At 41.9% G+C, this 2,793-nt stretch overlaps 1 protein-coding gene across 1 annotated transcript; it reads right to left on the reverse strand.

Annotated features, from left to right (window-relative positions):
• Positions 1-251: 251 nt before the first annotated feature.
• On the reverse strand, positions 252-1,044 carry LOC144639945 (uncharacterized). Its single transcript, XM_078499210.1, has 3 exons — positions 902-1,044; positions 641-768; positions 252-332 (listed from the first exon to the last, which is right to left on the reverse strand). Exons 1-3 carry the CDS (start codon positions 1,023-1,025, stop codon positions 267-269), a joined length of 318 nt encoding a protein of 105 aa, XP_078355336.1. The 5' UTR covers positions 1,026-1,044; the 3' UTR covers positions 252-266.
• Between the last annotated feature and the right edge of the window lie 1,749 nt (positions 1,045-2,793).

Consider the following 2,793-nt stretch of genomic DNA (forward strand, 5'->3'; position numbering starts at 1 on the left):
ATATATAACTCCCTTAATGGACAGCGGCTGTAAGGGATGTATCCTATGCTGCACATAGTGCCTCTCAAGTCAATTCATTATTATTAGATTTTAACATTTTTTACACCATAGATTATAATAACATTTTTATATGACTCATATATATTTTTATTGTATTTATATTTAGTATTAGTGTAGCTTTTAGTTTTTAGCAGTGTCCCCTAATTAGTATGGTATTATTTTCCAGGCTATAAGGCTTTGGACACTTAAATAAAGTTTTCATTCATTCATTCACTTACCGGTCTTAGCCAGTACTTCCACAAAGCTACACAAGATTTCTCGTCAATTCGTTTCTGTTTAAACAAACAAAAAAGTTAACTGTTTACCAGAAAAAATTTAATTCGATTATAATGCGTATAACCTTCAAAATGTCTGCGGGATATAAAATAATCAAAATGAAATAAAATGTTTTAAGATGATATGACTATGCATATTTCAATAAACGCAGCTCAAACTTCGACTCGATGGTTAATTCCGGCGGCGGCGGTTTACATAAACTAATGATTAAACTAAAGCATCAAACATGAGCCAGACAATAAGATATTAGCTTTAAGTACACTGAAATACAACTCGATCATCTCATCTCTCTCGCACTACTGACCAAGCAAACACAGAGTTGTTGCCGGATCTCGTTTCTTTGCTCCTCGTTCAAGCTCTGTTGTCCCAGCAGAGAGTTCAGCCAGCTCTTGAATTCGTCTTCTGGTACATCGCAATACTTGGCGTACTTTTCTATGTGGATAAATAAAGTTTTTCATTTGTTTACAACGGAGCCAATGGCCCTATATAAAATATCGGACCAAACGACTTCTCTTACAGCCGCTTGACCAATTTTTTACAAAACCAATTTATAGTAAGTAATCACCTAAAAATGATCCCTTGATTGAGTTTGATATGTTCTCTCGGATCAACTGTAAAGTTTGCTCCCCGTTCTTTCCATTTTGCCGGTATTTATCAAAGAAATGACTGACCGTATCGAGCTTCGCCATGTTCTTTTCTTGTCTTGTCTTGCTCGTGACGACGTCATAGGTCGAATGGTAACCAGGCCGCATCTTTAAACGTCATCTTGTCTGGAGGGAACCCTCTGTACCCTCTGTATTCTCTGTAGTTTGTGATCGTTTGTCGAAAGCTAAAGAAAGGCTGCGAAGGTGCCGACTGTTTACGGCCTCGCTGTTTTTCAAAGGGAGAGAATAAAGAAAAGAAGCGAGCGCGAGTGCAGAGCACGAGGGGATGGGGACGGGGATTTTTTTCTCGCTTACCGCCCCCTTCCCGTCGCGCCTTTGTCGCGCCTCCCGTTTTGCGCTGGTGTCCAGTTCTCTCGCGATTCTCTCCCCGCGAAAAAAGGGATCTTCACAGTCTACAGTCAACTCTCTCTTAACGGACACCTCTTTAGGACGGACACCTCCATTAGACGGACACCTGGTGATAGTCCCTGCCGTTTTTCAGTCATTTTACTATAACTAGACTCCCTATAAAACGGACACCTCTCTAAGACGGACAACGGACACTTTGAAACCGTTAACGGACACCTAAGAAGTGTTCTTTTTTATGGAATTATACTTAAAACTTCAGTCGTGTGGACATAAACCAAAGGTAGTCAGCGCCTTGAGGATACCAAAACTTACTCACCAAAAAGAACCCGCTTTAATGAATTACTTTTCTGCTTTAGGGTATGGAAACCAGAGATCGTTTTCTACAGTACAGTATTACTGTTTGTAGAAGCACCCAACTTTTGCTTCAATAAGCGAAAACGGTCTTTTTTAATATTTTAGTCTCGCCCCAGTTTGCAAAGTGTGCAGTTACGTTTTTTGACTAGAAGCAATGAACGTTTGCTTGAACAAGGGAATACATATAGGCATGTTACAGTTTGCAACATGTATGTACGGCTCACTTTTCAAGCAGTAAACTAGCTATCGACTGCAATGATCAAACGAGCCCTTTTTCTTAATATTATTTCTGTCCTAGGTTGTAGGTTTTGCTTCATCAAGTGACTTTAAACAGACTTGAAACAAATGTGTATTCATTGTGCATAGCCGTTCAGCTTTATTATCTCAGAATTACTGGTGTCATGTTACCTCGACTCTCTATAAGGCGGACACCTCTCTAAGACAGACAGTTGGGGCCAGTCCCGACGGTGTCCGTCTTAGAGAGGTTGATTGTACTCGTTATGTATCAGTCAATTCTAAGCGAGATCATGCCCCCCCCCCTCCCGGGCAAACCCCCGGGCATTTGACTTTTTTCAAAATGTCTGATCAAATTCCCCACTATGTGGGCCAGTTGCACGGTCAAATGCCCCACCGGTCGGGGCTGAAATGTCATTGTGAGTCGGCTTTCTCGTTGAATTGCGGTCGTTTTGCCTACGAGTACGAGCGGATTCGCTAACGACCAGTTACCTTCTCGTTAACACTTGGTCTAAACGGACACTCATGCCCCATTTATCGGCCAATTTTGATAGGAAAAGATAGATGCGTTGAAACTAGGTACTTGCATTAACGTAACCAAATACTAACTTCACGCGCTTGAGCTCGCCAGCGTTTTATACTTCATGACACATTTTGTCAACGGTCAAATGCCCGACCATCCGGGCTTCTGTTCGATCAAATTCTTCACTATCTGAGCTTCAGTAGCGGTCAAATGCCCGGGGTTTCCGCGGGGGGGGGGGGATGATCTCGCTTGGAATTGACTGATACATTATTTTCGGACGGGAGTCGTTTCTTTCGGCCGTTGTTATTTGATAGCCGGAGGTTTCAATGGCAA

The sequence above is a fragment of the Oculina patagonica genome, unplaced genomic scaffold (genome assembly GCF_052425735.1).
Source record: "Oculina patagonica isolate OP01 unplaced genomic scaffold, crgOcupat unplaced1520, whole genome shotgun sequence".
NCBI classification, from domain to species: domain Eukaryota; kingdom Metazoa; phylum Cnidaria; class Anthozoa; order Scleractinia; family Oculinidae; genus Oculina; species Oculina patagonica.